Source organism: Pan paniscus, chromosome 11 (genome assembly GCF_029289425.2).
Source record: "Pan paniscus chromosome 11, NHGRI_mPanPan1-v2.0_pri, whole genome shotgun sequence".
In the NCBI taxonomy this organism is placed as follows: domain Eukaryota; kingdom Metazoa; phylum Chordata; class Mammalia; order Primates; family Hominidae; genus Pan; species Pan paniscus.
Genome location: NC_073260.2, coordinates 87,574,819 through 87,600,087, shown reverse-complemented (window position 1 = coordinate 87,600,087; position 25,269 = coordinate 87,574,819). Strand labels below are relative to the sequence as shown.

The following is a 25,269-nucleotide window of genomic DNA, read 5'->3' as shown; positions in this document are numbered from 1 at the left end:
TCTCTACATGAGGGGACATGTAGACACCTCTCTACATCCAGGGGACAGCACACAGAGGGCCAGGGAGGGGACCTGCCCTTGGAATGCCCCAGCAGAGGCCAAGACAAAATGGTGGTAACCTCCTTCCTGCCCCCAAAGCCACACTGGGAAAAGGAGATGGAGAGCCTGCCTGGTCACCCATACTCCACACTGGACCCTAAAGAATCCTTGGGTCTCAGCCAGTTGTGAAGGACCAATGACCCAACACTGGAAATCCCCACAGGGGAGTGGGCTGGTTCCAGAAAGCCAGGCCAGGTCCAGGCTCAAGGACAGCATTCCAGGTGGCAGGCCCTGAGTGGGCAATGGCCTGGAGACGGGAAGCTGAGCCAACACACAGGGACTGGAGGCACAGGAGGAATGAGCAGGAGGAAAGGGAGGCCCGCGAGAGAAGGGCAGGGGTTCTCTCAAGAACTGGGGTCAGTGCGGGGGGACGTGTGGGCAGCACCCCATGGGGAGATAAGACTGATGGGGCTGGCTGTCAACAGTGGGGATGGCGGACGGCCCTGTGAGAATGGAGGAAAGGAGGGAGAGGAAAACTGAATTTATCACATCGAAAGGCAAGGGATGCCAAGGATTTTCCACAGAGCCATCCTCTCTCTCTAGGTTTTTGGGGTTTTACTGTGTGATCTGGGCAGACCTCCTCTCTTCTCTGAGCCTGTTTTCCCATGTGAATGACGGAGCGGGGCGTCTCAGGTGCTCTCCAAGGCCCTTCCAGCTCCCATGGGGGAGTCTCGAGGTCCAGGCTGGTGGCCCCAACAACCCCTCAGACGCCCAGCCCTCCCAGGCCCAGGGTGCTATCCTCTGCCCCCACCCTGGAGGCCTCCACCCCCCTGTGCTCCCTGTGCCTCTCTTCAGGGAAAACTGGGGCCTGACCCTTTTATTCTGCCATGAAGCAGGCTGGGAGACTCAGCTTCCTAAAGGCAAAGGAGGAGGAAAGTGAGTGGCCCTTCATTCTGCAGCCGACACCTGGGGGCACTGTTGTTCAGCCTGGATGCCCCGGGCTCCCGGCTGCAGGCAATCGGCTTCTTCAGTACTATGGAATCGCTCCGTGGCTCCACAGCTCCAAACAGGAAGGTGGTGGTGGGCGAACCAGCCAGTTCCAGCTGCCAACAGGACCGTGGCTAAAGCCTGCTGCCCTCTGCCATGACGGGCCTCACGTCCTCAAACATAGGCCTCTCCGTGGCCATCTACTCAGCATTGACTACAGCCAGGCCCTGGGGCCACGCCCTTGGCAGCTGTCACTTCACTTCATTTTATTCTCACTGTAACCCACAAGGCTTGCGTCAACTCTATTCGCCAGATAACAAAATGGAGGTGCAGAGAGATTAAGTAACTTGCTACAAGAAGTCCTCAAACCATTTCATCCCTGCCCATGAGCCTGTGCCTTTGACTCAACACCTTATTTGGGGCTCTCCAGGGATCAGAGATCTGTGAACTCTCAATCCCACAGGGGCTGCCTATTACTCCTGACTCAGGAATCCTGAGCTTTTCCACATACCCATCCCTTCTGGGAGCTCTGAGAGGGCTCTCCCCACTTCCTGCTTCTGTTTTCTGCCCTTATCCTGGGAGCAGCAGACAGCATCTATGCATCCAGGGAAGGAAAAGGGTCCTAGGAGAGAAAAGACCAGGACCTGCCCATGTCAGAGGGGCCCAGGGCCCCAGCACGGTCTGTGAGCTTCTGAAACCCCTTCCCTCTGGCCATAGCTCCCGTGGAGGTCTGCTGGGCAGGGCTGAGGGGGCGTCCAGCCTGAAAGAGACAGGGGAAGAGGGGATTTGGGGAGAGAGAGAGATAGCAAGAGAGAAAGGAAATTGAATGAGTGAATGAGTGTGAGAGAAAGAGAAGAAGGAGAGGGAGAGAGAGTGTGTGTGTGTGAGAGAGAGTATGTACGAAAAAGAAAGCTACTGAGAGCTAGACCGGGAGACAGAAACAGACACAGAGGAAGGTTCAATAAACAGGAAATAAAGCCAAATAACACAGAATGAGATGCACCCCCAAAGACATGGGGAGAGACACAAAAACAGACAGGAGACAGGCATCCCCAAAAAGGAAGTCATAATGGGAGCACCTGGCTAAATGCCCCCCAACAAACCTCCCCATGAGAGTCTCATCAGACTTGGCATCTTCTGGAAAGGACAGGCCACCTCTGAACCCTGGCTGCCCTTCCTGTGCCCTCCTTAGAAGGTAGTCCAGAGCCCAGAAGGCTGGAAACTCACTTGCAACGTACCCCTACTGCCCAAAAAGAAACCTCTGGCCACCACAGTCCACACTGGCTGGACAGGTCAGCTTTCTGAACTGGTGAAAGGGATTCGCACTCCGCTGACCTCAGTGTGTTCAGGGCCTTTCAAACTCAGGGCCCTGTGAGTTATTGTGAGGGGGACAGGGAGGGGACCTAAGTGGGGAGAGCGGCGGAAGGAGGTCTCACTAGAGATCAAAAGCCCAGGAAGGAACCCAGGGTCTGAGGCTGCCCTTTCACCCATGGCCGCTATTCACAACCTTGCCTGCTTTGCCAAGTCTCTCCCTGCCACCACCTCCTCTGGGCCTTCCGGAGAGGGAGGTGCTGACTCAGCCTCCATTCCCCTCACCCAGCAGGATTCCTGAGCCATGCCACAGCTTCCTCGACGAAAGCTCTCAGTTCAAACCAACCAAGAGACAAAGCGACATCTCATAACTGGGTGGCACCCCAGCCTGACCCTCAGAGCCATCCCGCAGGCCTCCCAGGCATCCCTGTGAACCGGGGCTGTGCCGAGAGGCTGCGCTGGGGATAGAAATGATTTGTGGCCCCTGCCCTGTCAAGTCCACATGAGTGGCAGCCTCAGGGTCAGGCAGCAGAAGGGAAAGACAAGTGGGTAGATGCACTTGCAGACACAGTACTGGCACAGAAGCATTGGCCACCCAGGCTAGAACAGGCCTGCCTCAAAAGTCACAGAGTCCGAACCAGAATGTCATCCTTGACTCTTCTGCTCCTCATTTGTCCAGCGCCTGCTCACACCTCTGATGATGGAGAGCTCACTACCTTTCTAAGATAAAGCTTCCATTCTTGGCCCAGCCTGGCTGCTTCTGAAAGCCATATGTTGCATTCAGCCATAATCTGCCTCCTGCAGCTTCCTTTAACCAGCCCCAGCTCTTCCTCCAGAGGCCACAGAGATCTTACCTGTTGCTGAAGAACAGTTCATCTGAGACTTGGACATAGTGGCCATATACCCGAGTCTGGTCTTGGAGGCAGGCATCCTAGGAAGAACTCTAGAATCTCTATACTGAAAGGGCCCTTTGCCAATCCACTGGCCTAACAATATTCTAGTTAGTTTGTTTGTCTTTGCTCCAGAACTCTACTCGGAGCTTTCTACGGAAGCCCAAAATACCAAACAAAAGCACCCTTGACTGAGGATAGTAGAGGTCCCTCCACTCACCCTCGTTACTAATTGTGAACCCTCTAAAGGAATGTGACTGATCCACTCTACCAAGGAGCACTTACTGAGCACCTACTATGTGCCAAGCACTTGTATTAGAGCTGTGTTGTCCAACACAGCAGCCGCTAGTCCTATGTAGCTACTGTGCACTTGAAATGTGGCCAGTACAATCGAGGAGCTAATTTTTTTATTTGATTTGATTTTAATTTTAATTTTAAAATAGAAGCAGTGTAAAATATTTGTCCCACTAAACACAGCTTTATTGTTTTGGTAGGACTACATCTAACTTTAACTGTCAAACGTTTCGCATCCAAATTGAGATGTACTACATGTGTAAAATACACACCAGATTTCAAAAACTTGGCAGCAAAAATAAGAGAAAATATAGCATCAAATTTTTTATATGATGACATGTTGAAATGATGATATTTGGGGTATACTGGATTAAATAAAATATATTATTAAAATTAATTCCACTTGTTTCTTTTTACTCTTTTTAATGTAGTTACTAGATCATTTAAAATTACACGTGGCTTGCATTCTACTTCTGTTGGATAGTGCAGGGCTAGTCACTTTCATGTTATCTTTTTACCTGAAACACTCAGCAGAGTGAATGTTTCTTGAGCATCTGAGACACATAGCTCAAAACTATCTCCCTAAATGCTTCTAGACTAAATGTTTGAAAGCCTCCGTCAAAGTCTAAGCCACCCACATCTCTCTACCTCTCTCCCTTTCCAAATCCTGCCGTGCTGGTCCTCTCCCTGCACATGCTCACCAGAGTCCCAGACTTGGCACAATCTCTCTTGCCTTTGATTGGAATGCCCTCTCCTCCCTTTACCCAGCTCTCAAATGCCACCTCCTATGAGAAGCCCCCAAGATCCTTTTGGTCAAAACTGGCCCTCCCTGCCTTACTCTTTCCTCCAGTGTCACCTCACCCACTGCCCTGCTCATCAGAGGAATTTCAGCTTGCCAGTCTTGCTCGCCAGCTTACCCTCTGTGGTTGGATCCTATCACCCGTTCACCTCTGCAAGATCTGGGCAGGAGGGTGGCCCCAGGAAATGCCCTCAGAGCAAAACTCAAGTCTAAGCTGGGGATGACTGTGAACTAGGCAGCAGAGTAAGCAACTCCACCTTGCAAAGCCTCAGTCACCTCATCCGAAAAATGGGCAAGGACCCTCAGCTGTCTTCCTCTTAGCTCTCCATTGCCTCTCTTACCCCATGATTCTTCTCTCAGGCTGCTGATGGTACCGCACTGGAGGCCAGAACCCTCACAAATCCATGGTTTGCAGCTGCCATGGGCCAGCCGGCCAGTGTGCCTGAAATATCCCTGTTTCCCCAGTGGCTGCTTCTTACTTTCTCTGCTCTCCTCCAACCTCTGGCCTTCAGGTCTCACTTCTCTCTCCGCATCCAACCTGCTAATCATGCCCTTCTGATTGAAACTCTTCCCCATACCGGCCCCAGGCTCTGCCCAGCCCCAGACTGCTCCGCCTCCAAAGCGCATCTCTGAAAGGGCTGAGGGACAACAGGTAGCTGGAAAATACCAGGGAACTGAGGCCTCAGGGGCACTCCAGCTCCTCCTGACTCCCCAGTCCATATCAGCTGTATGGCTGTGTAGCCTCCATCCCCTCCCCTAGTAAAATGGAAGTGACAGTCTCTGCCTCTTTACCTCCCCCTAGGGTCACTGCAGGAATCCAGAGAGATACAGAGAGAGGATGGGAAACATCAGAAGGGGGCACTTATGCAATACCCCCGTCAGACACTTCCCTGGTGTGAGCCCGGCCATTGCTGCCCACCCCTGGGATCAAACGTGCATACTCTCAGTGGTGTGGGGTAGGAGTTAGGGGGAGGCTCTGGTTGATTGGGTTTGTCCCCCACTCTTTCCACTCCTATAAGCTTCCAGGACCATCAAGTCATTCTCCCTTCTACCACAGACCACCGACTGGACTGCCCCCTAAGTCTTCCTGAGGATCAGGACTCTACCGTATATATCAGAACTGGAAAGATTTCAAAGATCACCCAGGCCAGGAACAGTGGCTCATGCCTGTAATCCCAACACTTTGGGAGGCCTAGGCAGGCACATCACTTGAAGTCAGGAGTCCAGGATGAGCCTGGGCAACATATCAAAACACCGTGTCTATTTATTAAGAAAAAAATTTTAATTAAAAAGTAAAAAAGATCATCCAATACCACAGCTGATTCTTGATACTCTGTTGGCAGCCCAACAAGTGGCCACTTAGTCTCTGCTTACATATCCCCAGAGATAGGGCACTCATTACCTCCCGAGGCATCTCCTTTTATCCTAGGCCACTCTCATATGTGCAACTTGGTTCTTTTTAAACTGAGGTGAAATCACCTCTGCATCAGCCACACACTTTAAGGCCATGCAATGAGATCTCATTCCTTCCTCCTTCCATGTCAGCCCTCCAAATACTTGAAGGCAGCAATCCAGTCTCGCTTATTCTGCTCTTCTTTGTGCCAAAATATCCCTACAGGCTTGAGGTGTTCCCAGATGCTGTATCAGATCCCTCTTCGCCCAGGACACAATCCCATTTGTCACCGTCCCTCTTAAAGGTCAATACCCCCAAATGGGCTGCAGTCCTCCTCCGGGCATGATCTGAGTAGTATGGAGTAGTCAAGACCAACACCACCCACATTCTGACCACGCTACACCTTGTAAAGGAGCTTGAGGGGCAAAACCATGACTGCTGGTCAGACTGCAAGCCAATATAGCATTCCGAAAACAAAGTAAATAATGCCCCCAGGCCAGAACCTGTCTGTTTGGTGGTAAACATCAAACTAGCTTTTCTCTTTCCCCAAAAATCTCCACCTGGATCCCTCAGCCTCTGGGGGAGTCTCACACAATCTGTCCCTCCACCGTGAACAAATACATCCAGGCCCCAGCTTAGGCACATCTGCTGCGAGTCCAGGTGACAATGGGAGAAAAGATGATACCATCAACCTCATAAAACAACAGAGATGGCAGGCCCACTGCCTCCTGCAGCAACACAGCACCGCAGCCTACTGAGTTAAAGACGTCTGACATCTGCTCAGGAGCAGCAGGAGCAGAAGAGAGAGGCAAGGCAGGTTCCAAAAGCCGCAAATCTTCCCCACACACCCCCACGGTTCCAAACCGAGGCCACCGGCTCTGCTTCTGCACTGCTGGCAACACGCAGACCACAGGCCAATCCACGGCTGGGCCGACTCAATTTTCTAGTTACAGATCTTAAGTACTTAGGCATGTGCTCATGAGAACACACATCCCTTACACGGAGCTGAGAAAGGGAATTGTGCTGAGGAACAGAATAATTGAATCAAGATTTCTGTCACGCTGCTCTCAGGCCCTAGACCACAGCTCTGGCTTTTTTTTTCTTTTTTCTTTTTTTCTTTTCCTGACTAAGGTTTTACAGGCTCCCAGGGGGTCTTTTCTCCTCTCAAACCCATTAATGTCAGCCAGTACTGGCAGCCCATACAGGGGAAAGGAGCCCCAGTTAAGGTGTCCGGTGTCCAGGATGGAGGTGGCTGGCTCTGGAGACCCAGGCACCACAGGGCCAGGCCCGTGGAGGGGCTGAGAAAAACCAACCGGGAAGATTGTCATCTTTGTAATCCCCCCCAACACCCCCGCACTTCTTCCTTCCAGACCCAAGGACAAAGATGAGATGATTATTAATTTCCTCAGCACCGCCCCCCAACACCATCATCAGGGCTGAAGGCCTTCTCTGTCTGCTGAGACGTGTGCAGGGCCTTTCAGAGAACCCACCCCTCCGCCCTCCGCACGTGTGCCCCTCTCACGGTTTGGCCAGCCCCCTCTCTCTGGTCCAAAGCTCCTCCACAAAGTGGACTTGGGTGTGGAGCCCAGCACACCCTGCCCTCGGGCCGCATATCTGCACGCACACAGGGTCTTCTTAAAGGCCAAAGCTCAGGCCACAAGGGCTCTGCCAGGCCCGCTGCTTCTATCCAAGGGGTGACCATGGGGGAGGCCAGCAAGAATGCCACAGTCTCACCCTGCTGCCTGTCTGTCTTGCGGAGGGCTCAGCCCTTTCCCGTGTTCACGAAAAGGGGGACTCGCTCCTCTGCAGGTAAGGGGGGTGTTCGCGGGCACCTCTGCTGCCACCCGCGACCGAGCGCCGGAAACAGACCCCGTGGAGCGCATCCCCGACGGGGCTGCGCGGGCCTCTCTTACCTTCGTCTCTCTTGCGCTTGTTGGTGTCGGCGCTGGGGGACGTGATGCCCAGGATGCCGCTGATGGAGTACGACGAGCCGGCCGAATCCGTGCTCACCGAGGACACCTGCGTCACGGAGCCAGTGGACACTGCGCGGAGAAAGACGGGCGGTCAGGGCCGCAGAGGGCTGAGGGCGGCGGACCGGCTGTCACCGCACGTGAGGCTGGGGGCGGCTGGGAGGGAGCGAGCGCAGGGTGGGCAGGGGGCGCTGAGGACCCTCGCTCTGCGGAGGCGGCCACACCTGAGCCACGAGCGCAGGCCTCGGGCGGGCCGTGTGCCCCAGTTCTCTGCGATGCGGGGAGAAAGGGAAGGGTGGGCACTGAGAAGGACTGACCCCTGCAGAAAGGAACACGGGGACACGGGAACAGGAAGGGCTTTCGCTTAAATTCCAGCCTATCCATGGATGCAGGAAGCAGGGGTTGGAGAGGAGAAAGAGGGGAGCCGGGGCCCACCAACAGTCAGTGCTTAAAAAAACAAAAAACAAACAAAAAAAAACCCTGAACTACTCGTTAGGCATTTCACCACCTGCCTGCACACCCAACCCAACCTTGGGTGCAAACACAACTACCTGAGCACAAACTCACACGCACGGCTAACAAACTCCAAACCGCAGAGTGCCCCTTCTTTTTATAGTTTTCTTGCTGCCTTTTCTCCTTCCAGTTTTCCCCGATTTGATTTTAATATTAATTATGACAATAACAATAACTAACATTTTCTGAGAACTTACTCTGTGCCAGGCATTGAGGCATTATCTCATTTAATTCTGAGAACAATCTTAGAAGCTAGGAAATGTGATGATCCTATTGGAAAGGTAAAACTCAGAGAAGATAAGTGGCTCACCCAGGACCATACAGCTAATAAGAGGCAGAGTGCCTGGTGCCGGGGCTCACGCCTGTAATCCCAGCACTTTGGAAGGCAGACGTGGGAGGATCACTTGAGCTCAGGAGTTCAAGACCAGCCTGGCCAACATAGCAAGACCTACCAAAAAACTTTAAAAAAAATTATCCAGGTGTGGTGGCACAAGCCTATAATCCCAGCTACTTGGGAGGCTGAGGCAAGAGGATCACTTGAGCCCAGGAAGTCGAGGTTGTAGTGAGCTATGATTGTGCCACTGTACTCCAGCCTGGGCAGCAGAGCAAGACCCTGTCTCAAAAATAAAAATAAAAAATAAAAGAGACAGAGTGGTGATTTGAACCCAGAAACTAAAGCCTCAAACCCTATAACTAATCTGCTTCGCACTAACAAACAATGAAGAGCAATAATGTACTTCACATGAATGCAGTACTTTTCATTTGATGATTGCAACAGCCCAGAGTGCTATTATTTATCCCCATTTATCAAATGAGGAAACTGAGGCTCCACAGGGAAAGTGATTCAAAGTCATCTAGCTAATAAACAGTGGCACCAGAACTTAGCCTTGGGTTTACTTACTTAAAGTCTAGATTTCCCCTGCCCAGAAACAGGGGCAGTGGTTGGTGACTTATTGTGACTGAGGCTAGGTCTCAAAGTTCCTAAGAATAAGAATTGGATGGGAGGCGGGGGGCAACTTTTGTGCAAGTTTCACATTAACTTCTGGCCCCAGATTCCTAGGGAGAGACCAGTCCATCAGCAGGGGCCTCTCCAGCTGTACAGCTGAATTGCCATTTCTGGGCTGTGGGAATTCTTTTTTGATTCATTAAAACCTACAGACCAATCTCAGACACACTTCCTTGGGCTATAACCAGCTGGAGGCAGGTGGAGCCACCTTTGATTCTTAAGAGTAGGAAATCACTAGAAATGGTGGTGACTGCCTGAGAAGCCCTTCACGGCTTCCCTTTGGAGCAGATCCAGCTCCTGGCTCCTACAAACCTAGAGGGAGCCATGCCTTTCTTCTCACATTTCAGTTTGATCTCACATCTTCCTTAAGAGACACAGAGGCAGAAATCGTTAACTTCTCTTTTTCTTCACCAGAAGAAGCTCCTTAAAATAGATTTATGCAAATCCCACAACCTTTTCTGTATTAACATGTAAAAAACAGAGGAAGAAAGAAGATCCCAGGTCACTTGGTACTTTAAACAACAACCACCATATATAACCAAAGCTCACCATGTTGCTGGCAGAGCCCATGACATTCGTTTTGGTGTTTTGTGATTGCGCTAGGCTCAAAAGACCCAGATTCCACTTTTGGCCCCACCACTTACTGGCAACATGACCTAGGGCTAGTTATTTCATCTCTGTAAGTTTCGGTTTCCTCACTCCTCGGTAAGTTTGTGAACTCTAAGGGGCTATATGTATGCGAGATGTAGTTTAATTTAAAAATTTCTGGGACAGAACAAAACATGCTGCTGACCTACAGTAGAATTATTCTTCTAAACCAAATGAAAGAATATTAGCAGTTATACCCATTTGATTTTCAGTGCTATGTGACCTGAAATAGTTGGTCAGCTACAAGTGAAATCTCAGCCACAAACATTCCCCCAGGAAGCCTTCCTTCACCCTCTTCACCCTAGCCCAGCAGAGCTGGTGGTTCCTTTCCTTCTGCCCCCACAGCACCCATCCCTTCTTCTTGAGCTTCATCTCTGTCTTGCAAACTTCTCTTCATTATATTCCCCCTTTACCTTGAGAATGGGGATTTTGTCTTCCCTTTCTTATAGGCTTGGCCTCTGATGCCAAGGTCTGCACCGCAGGGACTTAGCAGACACTTTCTGAAGGGATTACTAAATGAGGAATTATTTCATGGCAGGGAGGAAATCTGTCTTACCTTTATCCAAAGAGCCAACCATGGAGGATCAGAGGCCTCAATGAGCACCTGGTTAGTGCCCCTCCACCCACAAATGAGGAAACTGAGGCTCAGGGAGGTGAGAGAACTTTTACATTTTACTGGGTGAGGTAATGACAGAGTTGGAACTGGAGGCCAGGACTCTGCCCATTCCCCATCACCGTGTGAGTTCAAGTTCTCAGTTAAAGAAGGAATAACAAAAGTGTGGAAATGTTACACAATCTGAGGTGTGATTCTGCAGGATTGACTGTGGCAACCAGAAGTGTCAGAGACTTGCTAAATCATTGCCCACTTTCTTATATAGTACAATAACTTTTCCCCCAGCTAACCAGCGGTGTTTCCTGTATCCCAAGTGGAGAAATAATACACCTTAAATAGACACATGTCATTTCACAATCTTTGAAGGGAAGACAAAGGACATTTCTGAACTCTTGAGCACTAGGAAATATGACTCCCACTCTGTCGGGTCACAGCCACTCTCAGACGTCACCTGCGAGCACTGGAAACCCCACTGGCAGCCCTTGACAGTTCATAGAGTTCATGAGATCGAAGCAAGAGAGAGAGAGAAAGTAAGTTTGGGAACTTTTGCCACATCTTCACTCAAGACTGCAAGTGCACAAAGAATTGTAGAAGGGCTGGTTGATAGAAGAAAAAAACACATTCAAAACTACTTACTGACTAATGATGCAGAAAATGTTATGAATAAGTATCCCTTTCTTGATTTATTACTTTAATTATCTGACATTCTATAGACCCCCATTAGTGGATTTTTTTTTGGCTTAGATTTCAATTTTCTGTCTCATGGTGAAAGCTATTTATCATAATAATCAGTAAAATTCAAAACCTTTTAGCAGTATTTATAAAATTCATTTACCAGGTTCAGCCCTTGGAGAATGACAAAGAAGGCGCATTAGTACGTGTGCTGAAGTGTTTTATGCAGAATTATCTGTCCATAAGAATGATTAAAAGTTCTTTAGAATATTTGGAGCCCATTAGATTTTTAAATTTTTTTTAAAAGTTCCTCTTACCTATGCTGTGACTGGAAGCTGGGACTGGTTGGTTGGGTGGCTGCTGTACTTTTGTCCGGATGATCCTGTGGGCAGTTGAAAAACAAAATTGCTATTTACCATCAGGAAGGAGAAGAGACCTCAACCAGCTATGCACAGACAACCAGAAAACTCATACCCAAGCTGGGCCATGGTTCGAGCTGAGGCAGAGGGGCAGAGGTGGAGGGAGATTATAAACCCAGGCTGCAATCAGGAGGGTGGAAGGTTTATGGACTAGTCCCAACTTTGCTTCTGTTTCCCTGTGTAATTTGTTTCCTTGTGTAATTTGCACCCCCTCTCTGGGCTTCAAGTGCCTCTTCTGAAGAAAGAGGATGATGTGTTAACATTACGAGTAAGCATCCCTTTCTCGAGTATAGCTCTAGCTCCATAAGAGACTCACTGAGTGACTTTAGGGAGTCCTTCCCTTTCCTAGACCTCAGCCTCCTATATGTGGAATGAAGGAACTGAACTTGGTAATCTCTCTGTCCTCTGGCAGCGCTCACGTGCTGGTTTCTCTGCCCTAGAGAACGCATAAGGAGGGATAACACCCCTTCCCCTAGGAAGTTGCCAAGGGAGGGGATGTATATGTTGTTCTGATACTAGGGAGAGTCAAAGTGCAGCCAGGAGACATCCGGTTTGGCTTTCTTAAGAGGAAGCCTACCTTGCACCAAACCTCACAGAAAGGATCCACAGGGCTGGAGCCAGTGATATCCTGGCCTGTCTTTTCAGAGACCTTGCTCACACTCTAATAGAAACTCCACTGTGACCTTGACCAAGTACATTCCATTGTGGACCTCCGATACAATGACGGAGTTGGAACAGACCACTCTGCTTATTTTAAGTAACCGAATCATTTTCGGAAAAGAAAAAAGATCTTATGGAAAAGCCCCGTACATAAAAGAGATAATAGCAGTACTGCCTTCCCTTGGCCATCTGACCGCTCTAACATCCTTCTGCAGAACCTTAGGCTCTGAAGAGTTTGTAGACTTCCAGCAAGGACCACGCATGCGCAAGACAGCAAGTCCGGCGCATCTGAGAGCAGCCGAACAGGGCCACGCGAAAAGCTCCTTCGGATCTACCAGAAAGCTCCTTCCTTGGCATTTGGGAGAAGAGTGGGTCATAATAAAATGTCCGGTTTCTTTGGAAAAGTTATATTCCAGTCTCAAACTATTACCTTTTGAAAGGACATTTATTAGAGTTTTTCCTTATTATAACAGTAATATACGTTCATTGTAGACTCTTTGGACAGTATGGGAAAGTATAAAGAAGACATCTAAAAACCGTATTTTGGTGTATTTCCTTTATACCAACATTCCTGGGCATATTTAGAAATATCCATTTTTCTCGTAACAAAATCAGGATTATGCCATGTATACAGTTTTTTTTTGTTGTGGTTGTTGTTTGTTTTGAGACGAAGTCTCTCTCTGTCGCCCAGGCTGGAGTGTAGTGGCATAACCTCAGCTCACTGCCACCTCCGCCTCCCAGGTTTGAGTGATTCTCCTGCCTCATCCTCCCAAGTATCTAGGATTACAGGCATGCGCCACCATGCCCAGTTTTTTTGTTTTTTTGTTTTTCTTTTTGAGACGAAGTCTCTCTCTGTCACCCAGGCTGGAGTGTAGTGGCATAACCTCAGCTCACTGCCACCTCTGCCTCTAAGGTTCAACTGATTCTCCTGCCTCAGCCTCCCGAGTAGCTGGGACTACAGGCGCATGCCACTGCCTAATTTTTGTATTTTTAGTAAAGAAGAGGTTTCACCACGTTAGCCAGGCTGGTCTCCAACTCCTGACCTCAAGTGGTCGGCCCTCCTCGGCCTCCCAAAGTGCTGGGATTACAGGCGTGAGCCACCGCACTCAGCCTCCATGTATACAGTTTTGCATCCTGCTCTTTTCATGCAACATTCTGTGAGAAGCTTTTTCACATTCCAGACCATTAATATCTGAAAGTTTATTCTGAGGCTGCACGGGGTCTCCAGCTTATACAAATGAAGAATGACAGAAGTAGCAGGTGGGTGCCTCCCCTTAAACTCAATGGGCAGTAGCCTCTCTGCCCTTTCTGATCTTACAGCTTGGTGCTCGGCACCAAGGGCAGTCCGTGTCCTCAGCTGATAGCCTGAAATGGTCTTTTCTGTTCACCCTATAGTCTCACCACACACACACAGGCCATCTGGAGCCTGGCTACTTGAGCTCAGCAAGGAGCCTCTTGCCCTTTTCTAATCAGTCAGCTTAAGTGTTCCCTCAAATACATTCAGATTGTTTGTTTGTTTTCCCTAATATTCAAACCACTTATTTTAACTAAGCAAACTCGAAGCATATTGGACAACCAGAAAACTCATGGCATTTGGGAGAAGAGTGGGTCATAATAAAATGTCCAGTTCTGGGAGTGAGGTTCTCTTTTTGGTCACCTGGAAGTAAGCTGGCATCTGACCTAATGTTTATATTTTTGTGTATGTCACTTTCTCTGTGTGTATGTGTCTACAGAGATATTGCTGGATATGTCAATATATGGATATACCAGACATAAATATAGTTACAAATAAATATATGGCAAAAAAGTCACTGTAGTTCAGCTTAAAATCCTTACTTTTCAAATCATTGTCTGACTATTAAATTTGTATGTAAAAAAGCAAAGAAAATTATGTTTTCCTCATTTTCTTTTAAAATAGTTATAAATATCACTGGGAAAGCATTATCAATTGTTATAAATCATTAAGAGGCTGCAGTAGCACAGTGTACAGGCTCTGGAACTAGACCACTAGAGTTTGAATCCCATCCCTCTTACAATTTACCAGCTACATGACCTTGGGTAAATTACTTAACCTCTCTATGCCTCAGTCTCTTCATCTGCAAATGGGACTAAGAATCATTTCTATCTCATAGGATTACTATTAGGATTAAATTAATGAATTACTTAAAACAGTGGTAGCTACATACTAGGTGCTCCTTAAATGTAAGATGTTATTTTCAGTGGTGTCTTTATAAAGATTAATGACTAGCTTCCGTCTTAAAATATTCAGATTTTTCACATTTGCTTTAAAAAGCACAAGGCGAGGGCGGTGGGGGAGTACAGATGCTAAATGGGTGCAAAAAAATAGAAAGAATGAATAAGACCTAGTATTTGATAGCACAATGAGGAGACTATAGTTAGTAATAATTTAACTCTACATTTAAAAATAACTAAAAGAGTGTAATTGGGTTGTTTGTAACACAAAGAATAAATGTTTGAGGGGATGCATACCCCATTTTTCATGGTGGGTTATTACTCATTGCATACCTGTACCAAAATATCTCATGTACTCATAAATATATATATATGCCTACTATGCACCCATAAAAATTAAAAATAATAATAATAATAAAGCACAAGTGGCCCCCTTGGAAGCTGGGGAGGGGAAGGTAGCCACTCTCACACTGTTTTAAGAATGCATCAGGGTTGTCCTTTATAAAGGGGGATCTCAGAGTTATAGGGAAGCCTCTGAAGCCGCCCCCAGGGGTGAGAGATTTTGCTCATCTGCCTTTAGTAGTCACCAAGTAAAAACAAAGAGCATCAGCTTACACTGAGAAGAAACTGTAGTGGGAAGAACAAGACTGTAATTGAATCATAACAACTCTAAACAAATTTTAAATTTTAAATATGACAGGCTGTCAAGACTCATCCAATAAGAACACACTCAGGACCTTTTCTAAGCCAGGGACAGTTGGGCTGAGTTGGCAGTCACACCAAATTGCCCGTCCCTTACCTGCTGAGCATGAGCAGGACCCTGGCTGCCGTACTGCAGAGCACACTAGACGTTCCAACAGAGAAAGGAGCTCAGCATCAAACTCTTCCTATGAATAAGGAAACTAAAACCCAAGATGCTCAAATGACTTGCCCAGAATTGCACAGCGAGTCAGCCCAGACTCCCAGCCCCCATGCCCCAGCACTTTACTTTAAGCCACATTCAAAGGAAGCGCGGTCCCTCTGCTAAATACTTCCTATGTGAGGCATAAAGGCTATTTGGATTTCAAACCCACTTAGAATTTGAGGTTTAAAACTCTGAGGGACTTTGTGGCATTTAAGGATCCCATGGAAACATCACTCTTCCTTCTTTGAAAGGCTAGGCTTCCCACCATCATCCTACGCCCCCCGCCCCACCACCAGTCCTCACAAAATTACAGTGAAAGAGAAAATCATGGTGCCTTGAAAAAGGAAACAGGAAGATAAGGCTGAAGAAACACCCACATCTATGGCACTGATCAAACTGCCATCAGTGCAGTAAGAAGCTTGGGCCATCATCTATGCCGAGAATTCAAAACCCAGGGGTCCAACTGTGCCAAGCTGCAAGGGGCCCCACAGGTGGCACCCAGGCCTGTGACTGTTGTGGAGAAGAAAGAGGACACGGATAGAGGTCGATGTGAGTGGATCACTTGAGTCCAGGAGTTCGAGACCACCCTGGGCAACACGATGAAACCCTATATCTACAAAAAATGCAAAAAATTAGCCAGGCATGGTGGTGGCACCTGTAGTCCTAGCTACTTGGGAAGCTGAGGTGGGAAGATCACCCGAGCCTGGGAGATCAAGGTTGCAGTGAACCATGACTGTGCCTCTGCACTCCAGCCTGGGTGACAGAGTGAGACCCTGTCTCAAAAAAACAAAAAAAAAAAAGAAAGAGGAAATGGATAAACAATCTCAGAAGGCCTGCTACCAAAATTAGAATTAAGAGCAGAACTAACAAAACATCTTCCCCAGGGCCACCTCCAGCCCGGGACAAGTTTTGTTAGCCTGCACAGTATATTTGTTTTTATTTGAATTAGTTGCTAATATTTTTAAGTTGGGAGATTTTTCATAAATATCTGCATTCTAGCTTCTCTTGAAAAATCAGAACACCCAACAATACTGGCCTCGCGTTCTCACATGACCCAACCAGTTGGTACTAAATAGAGCTGCCCCTCTAAGCTGGGAGTGCCACTTGTAGTCCCCACCCCTTGGCCACGGTGCTGGAATAGAAGAAGGAAGACCTCATTCAACCCACCGTTTGGGTCAGCTTTGGGATGGCCACCTCCAATGGACACTCAGACTGGATCCAGCGATCCCTGCAGGTTGTGCAGCCTCCCAGCACATGTTTGTCCATAAGAAGTCAAATGAACAAGGTGATCTGTGTCCCGGGAAATCCCCCACAAGCCTAACAGAACTAGTTCAGTGATGCTTAACCCCTTGTCAGTCATGGTTTCCTAGGCTGGTCCCCTGGAAGGTAATAGGAAGGCACAAACTCCTAGGGGTGAACCGTGGAGATGCCCCTGTGGCTATAAGAATAGCCACAAATCCAGCCATCACTCCCTCCCCAGCTGTTTGAAATCAGAAAGGGTGAAAATTTGCCTCCAAGGGAGGCAAGGGCTGGGAGAGATGTGGACCCTCTTACACAGTGTCATTTGCAAGGCAGGCATTTAGAAGCTGCATTCATCTGAATGCAGTGGGAGCTTTGCCTTCATCTGAAAAATAAAACTGTATGCTGGGATGGCTCTGGCTTTGGGGGTTTAGGGGTGAGGAAGGCAGCCGCATGAGATTGTCCTACACGTAGTGAGCTGTCACTGAAGAGAGCAGGAAGGAGCCAGAGAATACTCCCAAAAAGGAGCCCCCAGTGAGGAGCACTGGAGAAGGCTAAGGATGAGAGAGGGCAGGCAGCCAGGCAGCAGAACGGGCAGCCCGCGAGGATCTGAAATGGAGAAGAAAATACTTGTCCTCCCTCTTGTCTCTCATCTCACAGATCCTCAGTTCTGTCACTCGCAGAGTCCTACAGGGCAGTGGTGGAAAGAAACTAGCCCTCCTTTTACCATTGGGAAACCTGGGTTCTACCCCCATGTCTATCTCCAAGTCACTGTTCCTCTGCACTCTCCATCTTGGCCTCTGTTGCTACACCTGCCACAGGATAGAGTCAAGCCTTAAGGACTATAGGAGACCACAGACATGAAAGCACCTTAGAGGCACGGCCTGCCTGGCCATGGCTTTGGACTGGACACTCAGGACGCCCCTGAGGCTAGCCGTGGCCCTACAGACAGCAGTTAGAACCTCCCCACAGCACAGGTCCAGGCAGAAAGCATCAGCGGGTCCGTGATCTCTCTTGACCACACATCCCATGCCCCTTCACAGTCTTTGCCACATCTGTAACCACTGCTCTATTTGCCTCATACATTTCTTTCACATCACTTCAATTTTGACCTAAATAAATTTATTTTATAAGGCAATTATAGTTCCCTACTGTAAGTGGGTAGGTGGGAGTGTTGAGGGGGAGTTCACAAACTCACTGGTTTGGTGTGTTACTTACGTTTTTCTAAAATACATTAAAATAAATGTATTAGAAAACAATGTGCATCCTTGCATCTTTGCATTATAGAGGATGTAAACCGATGCTCTGTAAATAAGTTATGCTCATCCTGCAAGGCATTTTTAATTGAAATTAGTTGCCTCTGTTAAAAAAAATATATAGATTAAGCTAGGTGTGATGGCTCACACCTATAATTCCAGCACTTTGGGAGGCTGAGGTAGGAGGATTGCTTGAGCCCAGGAGTTTGATACCAGCCTGGGCAACATAGGGAGAACCCCATCTCTACATTAAAAAAAAAATTAATTTAAATATAGAGATTTCACATACAGAAATATCCATGCATACATCTACACAAGCCCCAGCTTCTGCCTTCTCTTGAAGAATGCAAAAAATCTGGCAAACACCAGACCCATGGTCCTGGCAGCATTCGGCTGGAGCTAAGAAGCACTGCCCCTTTAATAGGACTTGTGCTGCCTAGCTTGTCAGGGACCAACCTCTCCCCATCGTCTTTTGCCTGGCCTGCTTCCCTCATTACCTTATCTGCCTGGCCCCATGTAAGGCATTATATTTTGTGACCCCCACGGACTACCTAAGGTTATCTTGCGAACCCCCAATTATATGTGTACTCTACGTTGGGAAACCTGTGGGTCCCCAAAGCCTGACCAGGGGTTTGGCTGATGTTCCTCTGCAGAGCAGGCCAGCTGCCTGTCATGTTGTTTTGTGCCGTGGAAATCCTGCGAAGAGCCAGAAATAAGGGGCTCATAAAACACAATGGAGCCTCTTATAATCCAGAAAAAGAACAGGAGTTATCCCCTCCTCCCCAAAACCTACCATCATCATTGCTACCCCCTCAGCAATTTTGTCCAGGTGCATCAGGCTTTTAAGTGCCTGTCAGAACCCCACCCTGGACAAAGAGCCCCTCTGGAACAGACCAAGAAACTGTGTGCCTGATTCTCCTCTATCTCCCCTGTACCATGCATGATGTCAGGGCCTCTGTCAAGGTTTGCCAAGAGAAGAAAAGCAGGCTAACAATTTACAAAATAGCAGGACTCAAAATGTGAACACATGCACTCCCACAGCGATCTGTGCATTTGAATCATCACAGAAGGATCCACTATCAGGACAAGAGGCTCTCATTCTAGTCTGACCGACCACCTCGTTCTGCCAGGAGTGAGGGTCCCCTACGCCCACACAAGCTCTGCACTGATGATGGTAGGGTGTGATTTGGAGAAATGGAAACTGTCCAAGTTTTCAGGCTGCTGCCTTCTCTTTTCTCTGCAGAGTTTAGAGAACCATCATTTCTGTTCATCTCTGAACTTCATCCCTGATTCTGTGGGTTTAAATGGAGTTGAAATTGCATCATCTACAACAGAAAACTTTCTTCCATACGTTTATTTTTAAAGCTCTGAGAGCTCCCTTCCATGTGTCTTGGATCAGACTGGAAAGGAAAGGGAGCTGTGTGGCTGCCAGGAAGATCCTGTGCATGACTCCCAGGGTGTTTCTCTGGTTCTTTCTCTCCCTGTGTGAGATTCCACGTATGAGTTGGGGAGAGGGCAACTCCATTGCTCCAGAGCATCTTAGCCTCCTGTGGACAACACCTCTGGAGTTGAAGATGCACATCAGAACCACTGGGGTTCTGGGCTCTCAGAGAGAGGAAGAGCTTTGTCAAGGTCCCACTTTGAGTTTGTGGCAGAGCTGGAACAAGGAGCCAAGTCTCCCAACTCCAAGTCAGGTTTATGTTCCTCTCACTCACTGGCTCAAGCTCTGCCCAAACTGGAGGAAGGATTTTCTTCCTGGGAATCTTTGAGATGGGCCAGTGCTAAGACCTTGAGCCTAGGTTTGCAGGGAGAGCGACATTTGTGAAGGTCTAGTCAGGACAATTCTCTGTGAAGTGTTCCACACATATAGGTGGGTGGTGAAGGGAGGGATGGAAATAACTCTGGGCTGAGAAGAAACTCGAGCGGCCAGGGTGTTGGCATGCTCCCCTCTCCCTGGGCCTAGGACTCCTACCTGCTTTGGAAAGAAGAGAAGGGTAACAGAGACCAAGAAGGCCCCATTAGCATCCCTCCTGTTCAGTAACCCCTAAGGGGCCTTGGTGAAAAGAGAGACCAGATCTTCAGGAAAGGCACATGCAGAGCCTCCAGGATGCCCTGCCATCCCCCCAAATCCCCAACCCCCACAGGCACGAGCCCCTCACCTGTTGATGGAACTGACGCTAGGCACGGTGTCATTGTCACACACCCGCTCTGCCAGCAGCCGGTCCCTAATCTCCCAGGCAAACATGGTGGGATTTTGGCGTTTATATTCGGCGATTTTTTCCACCACTTTGGGTGTGGCGACCTTTGGTTTGGATCCTCCAATTACCCCAGGCTTGATGCTTCCTGTCTCATAATACCTAGGACCCAAAGAGAAAGAAGCTTAGCCATGAGGAACCAGTAAAGTGGATATTGGCAACAAAATAACGGGCTACTCTGTCCAGGAAACGTCCGGATCTGCACGTTCCAATACAGTAGCCGCCAGCCAGATGCAGCTTTTGAACATTTGAAATATGGCTAGTCTGAATCAAAATGTGCTGTAAATATAAAATACACACGGAATTTTTAAAACTTAGTACCAAAAAAAGTAAAATATCTCAATAATTTTGATATTAGTTATATGTTGAAATAACAATTTTTATATATTGAGTTAAAATATATAATTAAAATATAGTACCTCTTTTTTTTAACTTTTCTTACTGTGCTGCTGGAAAATTTTAAATTGCATACACAGCTCTCATAGTATTTCTTTTTTTTTTCCAGATGGAGTTTCGCTCTTGTTGCCCAGGCTGGAATGCAATGGCGTGATCTTGGCTCACTGCAACCTCCGCCTCCTGGGTTCAAGTGATTCTCCTGCCTCAGCCTCCCGAGTAGCTGGGATTACAGGCATGTGCCACCATGCCCAGCTAATTTTGTATTTTTAGTAGAGATGGGGGTTTCACCATGTTAGTCAGGCTGGTCTCGAACTCCTGACCTCAGGTTATCCGCCTGCCTCGGCCTCCCAAAGTGCTGGGATTACAGGCATGAGCCACCACGCCCGGCCAGTCTCTCATTGTATTTCTATTGGACAGCACTGGCTAAGCATTAACAAAATTCTTTCACATTCATCTACCATTTTATAGTTTACAGAAAACTTTCGAGTCAGTTTTCCCATTTTATCTCCAACAGTTCTAAAGCACATAAATTGCTTTGAATTAATGAATGAGTGAATGAACAAATAAATGAATAGGTCCTGACCTACAGGTATAAAGCAGAGATTCATCAAGGTTAAACAGTTTTCCTAGGGTCACACAAGACCAAATGGGCAAGCTAGGGCTGTTGCCCACCCAGCCTCTTGAACTACAATTTCCCCAATAAGGTAGCTTACACTTTTGATTTGCCAGCTCTCCCAAGCCCTAGCACAATCTCCAGCATTGTATGAAACTGTCCCCTGAAATGCAACTTATTTTTCCGTAAGAGAAAAATAATAATCCTGGTGTAAAATTAAAAGGAATGTTGAATTGCAGAATTATCTGAAAATATCTGTTGTAAGTCAAAACTCAAGCAATCGGAAAAACCAACCACAAGTCACGGCAACTCTTCCAGGGACCTCCCCTGAGGTAAATGGCTGTTTCTAAGGACATTTCCATGCTATCAGCATTTGCTCATTAAGGAAAATAGGATGTCAGGGTTTTACAGTAAAACCAAGACCAAGAAGAAGAGTGTCATGAAACATCATTTCAGGGGGGAAAAAATTGACATAATTTCTTTTCTGAATCTGAGACATCACCAGACGTCTCTCTCAATATTTACAGAAGAATTCTTGATTTCCTTCTCCAAGGAAATTATCTTGCAGTTGAATCTGTTTTAAAAAACCAAAAGGACATTTTTTAAATGACTAATAATTTTTAAACCTAACAAGAGTTGATGATAGGCAAGGGAACGAGGTGATTCTGAGATGGGTAGAAAATGTTACCCAAGATGACTGGTCACATTTACAGAAATGCTGAAATTCTCAGCCTGGGTATGTTTGGGTAAGGCCAAGTTAGTGAATATCCTGAAAGAGATGAAATACTTTGGAAGCAGTGATGTGAAAGTGAAATGTCTGTTTTTCATTGAAAAGAGTGAGTCATTTACAAATTTTGACCATAAGGTAAAAACTCAACCTATCTTCCCTCTTTCTAAAAAATTGCTTTCAGCAATTTTTCTGTAATTGCCAAAAAATTATTACTCACAAACAACTTTTTAACAATATCCCAAAAAAACCAGATGGCTAGAAAAGCACCCTAAGTCAAGGCACACAGCAATCTCTGCAGCCTCCAATTGTCCTGTCAATTTTATAATGTAAAGCCAATTTTTACTATAATACAACTCACTATAATTCAGCCACAGCACCCTAAAGAGCTCTTCCTCGAATTATCTTGATCCTCACACTAACCCTGCAAGGCCACAGGGATTTATAGAAGGAAAAATAAATGATCGGAAGACTAAGTGACTTGCCCAACTCCCTTCTGTAGTTAGGGACAGCCCCAGCTTTCAAACCTGACTCTAAATTCAGTGCTCTTCCCGCTACAGCAAGCTGCTGCTTTGCTTATAAAATTTTAAATAATAATAAGAATAATGACCCCTTGCAATTGCAGAGAACTTTACTATTTACCAGGCCAGGCATTTTCACATGCATTTTTCATTCATTCACTCACTCAATCGATAGTCACTGAGTGTCTGTTAGGACAGGCAGAATCTCAGGGAAGGGGTTACAGACATTTAGACAACCCTGTCCTGGATACTCAAAATATGTTAGTTGAATGGGACTGCAACATTCACATAGCAACTCTGAGAGGGTGGCAGGCTGAAGGTCCCCCCCAGCCTGGCCCCCACTTACATAGCTGGCGGGCGGCAGCACGCAGGGCTACCTGCCCATCCCACCTGAGCAGTGCCAACTGTGGAAGACTGCGGCCTTGACATGAGAGGTCTCTGTCGTCCTTTGGACTGACACATGGGCCAGGCACTTAGAAGGCAACCCTGACACTCCGAAAACCCCAACTCGAAACTGTGTCAAATGAGGATTCAGATTTAATAACTATCCTTTCATCTCAGCAAAACAGCCGTGCAGCCCCTTGGCTTACAGACAAAAGACCAACGGCAGCCACCAACACACAATGTCCTTCGGTGCAAAGAGCATTAGTTTAGTAGTCAAGAGGTGTAGGTGGCTCTGATGCTAACTCTCTGTGTGATCTTGGCCAACTCACTTAGCCTCTCTAGGCCTCAATTTTCCCATTCATACAATAGGGGGAGAATGTCTTCCCTGCTTGCTTTGTGGGGCTGTTTTGAAGACAGAAATACAGACGGTTGAGAATAAGCTTTGCAAAACATAAAATAAAGAGCACATGCGGAGGATTAAAATCCCTAGTGTTTCTTCTTACTGTGTAACATACTACCCAATACCAATGACCTGAACCTCCCAACCAGGCTCCAGTGAAAAAAGACAGCAGCCAGGCCCTGGGTGGATTTAACTCAGCCTCAGATGCCACCAAGCTGTGCGTCTCTAGCCCCTCCGAAAGCTCTGTAGACCGAATGCCCACACTCCTGGCAGACCGCCCACCTTCCTGAGATGACAGGGATCCCTGTGTGCCCCAGGGACTTTGCCTGCCTTGCCACACACTCTGAAAACCATAGCCACCACACATCGTACTCTCCCTACAATCTGTCACCTCTTGTGTGCCCAACAAATTCTTCGGTGACCAAAAAAAAAAAAAAAAAATCTGTGGATTGAACAGCCCCAGTTCAGAAATTCCCAGTTACACTGTTTTAGGGCTGAACTTGTTTCTTAAAAGGCAGTTCTAATTAGAGTGACATTTTGTCCACTGTGGTTCTTAGTTATGAAAATAATGAGCTATGAAATTCCAATTTATTGTTGACAACTTAAACGGTCAGGCACCGGAGCGGCGCGTAACTTCCGAGTGCCACTCTACCTAGTGACAAATCTATTCCGGCTGCCGGCTGGTCTCGGAAGCGTCCCTGTCCCCCTCAATCTCCATGGGAGATTTGGAGGCTCCAGAGCACCAGAACATGAGGACCACATGTTTGGATGTCCCCTCTGAAAAAGGCTCAGTATCTTGCCCTGAGATTTCAAACAGCGAGCAAAATGTCGGCTCAGCAAAGATGTCTCAGCAAAAACAAAGAAAGGGCCTTCTTTCTCTCTCCCTCTCTCTCGGTACAATGAAGAGGCTCCACAAAAAGATATCTAGGAGCCTTTTGGTTCTAGAAGTCTGATGCTGAGATAGTCTAAAGTATTGTGCTCTCTCTCTCTTTCTCCTGTCTTGTCATTTATCTATCTCTTTCTATTTCTCTGCCTTTTTAAAATCACTCTCTCTTCTCTGTCTTCTTTTTCTCTTTTTCTTTTCTCTATCTCTCTGTCTTCGACTTTTCTTCTCTCGCTCCCATCCGCCTGCCTAAAACAACCACCTCACAAGAAAACCATGTTAATGTCCTGCAATCACCCCCTATCTCTGGGGTTCATTTGCTTTCTGAGTGCTAAACAGGAGTGAAGCCCACAGCCCCCACAGCTCAGGTAACCTGCACTGGGCTGGAGGATGCGGAATGAACCCTGGGATCAAGGTCCCCAAAGGAGCTGCCAGACCCCTGGTCCTAAAACTTCTTCCCTTGGCCTCAAACAAGCAGCCTCCCCAAGGTTATTAGAAGCTGTTGCTCCTTCCATCTGAGAGAATTTCTTGAATTCCAGCAGATGAAAGGGAAGGAGCCAGCAGAAAGTCAGAATGTCACTGACATACTTCAAAATATTTACCTCCTATTCAGGTGTCTGTGCTCAAACCATAATGCAAACTACAGGACAAAGGTTGTTTTCTGACCCGGGAAAAGAAATAGTGAGAAAGCACTGAACAGCTAAACCCAAGAAAGCTCCTGCCTGCCAGGGCAGACCTAAAACAAGATCACATGCCCAGAAACAAACCTGTGGCTTTGTTTTGGGGCTATGGTGAGACCCAGATGGTCTAGGGGTCCTTTAGGCGTCATTGCAACCCGGGTACTGCCTGGCTAGATAAACCTGTGTCAGTCACTTTGCCTCTCTAGGTTTGTTTTCTCATCTTAAAACGTGCTTCATTGGATCATGCGGAGGCTACTGAGAAAATAAACGGGAGTGCTAAAAGGCTGCACGGTCCTATGGGAGAAGCCTCATTGTTAGTATTTTGTTTGCAGCAAATCGCCAGGTCAAGTGGCAACTTTCAAATGTCATATTTGAAAGTTGGTGTTTGGGTTTTTTTTTTTTCCTCCTCTCTAATTTAATATATACTTTGGATGCTTGTCACTGCGATGGAAATAAAAACATAGAGAAGGAAAATACTGCAGCCCAACGTAACAAGGTTGATAATAACCCAAAACTGAAAATAACAGCTGACTTTTAAAAGTGGAATATGCTTCCAAAAACATTAAAATGAAACATTGAACTCTGGTTATGTGATATTAAGTCC

At 47.3% G+C, this 25,269-nt stretch overlaps 1 protein-coding gene and 1 long non-coding RNA gene across 3 annotated transcripts in view; one reads left to right on the top strand and one right to left on the bottom strand.

The window, feature by feature from the left end:
- PAX5 (paired box 5) overlaps positions 1-25,269 on the bottom strand; it is a 73,687-nt gene that overhangs the window by 31,732 nt on the left and 16,686 nt on the right. Inside the window, exons 3-5 of one of the 2 annotated variants that reach the window (XM_057298712.2) lie at positions 19,966-20,163; positions 11,453-11,517; positions 7,627-7,755 (exon numbers count right to left, since the gene is read on the bottom strand). In XM_057298712.2, coding sequence (XP_057154695.1) covers positions 7,627-7,755; positions 11,453-11,517; positions 19,966-20,163 — 392 coding nt within the window. Of the gene's footprint in view, positions 1-7,473; positions 7,756-11,452; positions 11,518-19,965; positions 20,164-25,269 lie in introns of those variants that run through there. The other variant, XM_063594011.1, reaches the window with a different exon arrangement.
- Positions 7,188-14,025, top strand: LOC134728546 (uncharacterized). The gene is made up of 4 exons (XR_010109064.1): positions 7,188-7,522; positions 7,679-7,823; positions 10,749-10,993; positions 12,430-14,025. It is a non-coding gene; the product is annotated as an uncharacterized LOC134728546 (long non-coding RNA).